General features: G+C 23.7%; 1 protein-coding gene across 1 annotated transcript; it reads left to right on the top strand.

Annotated features, from left to right (window-relative positions):
• Nucleotides 1-141: 141 nt before the first annotated feature.
• On the top strand, nt 142-300 carry PRSY57_0027700 (rifin; the record flags this gene model as incomplete). Its single annotated transcript, XM_020114334.1, has 1 exon — nt 142-300. A coding segment is annotated over one exon (159 nt), but the record flags the coding sequence as incomplete, so codon positions are not given.

Genomic DNA, 300 nt, shown 5'->3' with positions numbered 1-300 from the left:
TACATGAAATAATAATAATAATAAAATATATATGTGAAGTTTTATTATTTATGTAAATATACAATATACATATTTACAACAAATATATACCATCATAAACAACTAATTATAACAAAAATAAATATGATATATTTTTTATAGGTAAATACCCACAAAAAAACTCCATACAGCAAACCACATTACACGCCAACTACTAGGCTATTATGCGAATGTGAATTATATTCACCTGCCAATTATTATAATGATCCGGAAATGAAAAAAGTAATGGAAAATTTCAATAAACAGACGGAAGAACGTTTT

This window comes from Plasmodium reichenowi, assembly GCF_001601855.1.
Source record: "Plasmodium reichenowi strain SY57 chromosome Unknown, whole genome shotgun sequence".
NCBI lineage: Eukaryota > Apicomplexa > Aconoidasida > Haemosporida > Plasmodiidae > Plasmodium > Plasmodium reichenowi.
This window is presented reverse-complemented; position numbering and strand designations above follow the sequence as displayed.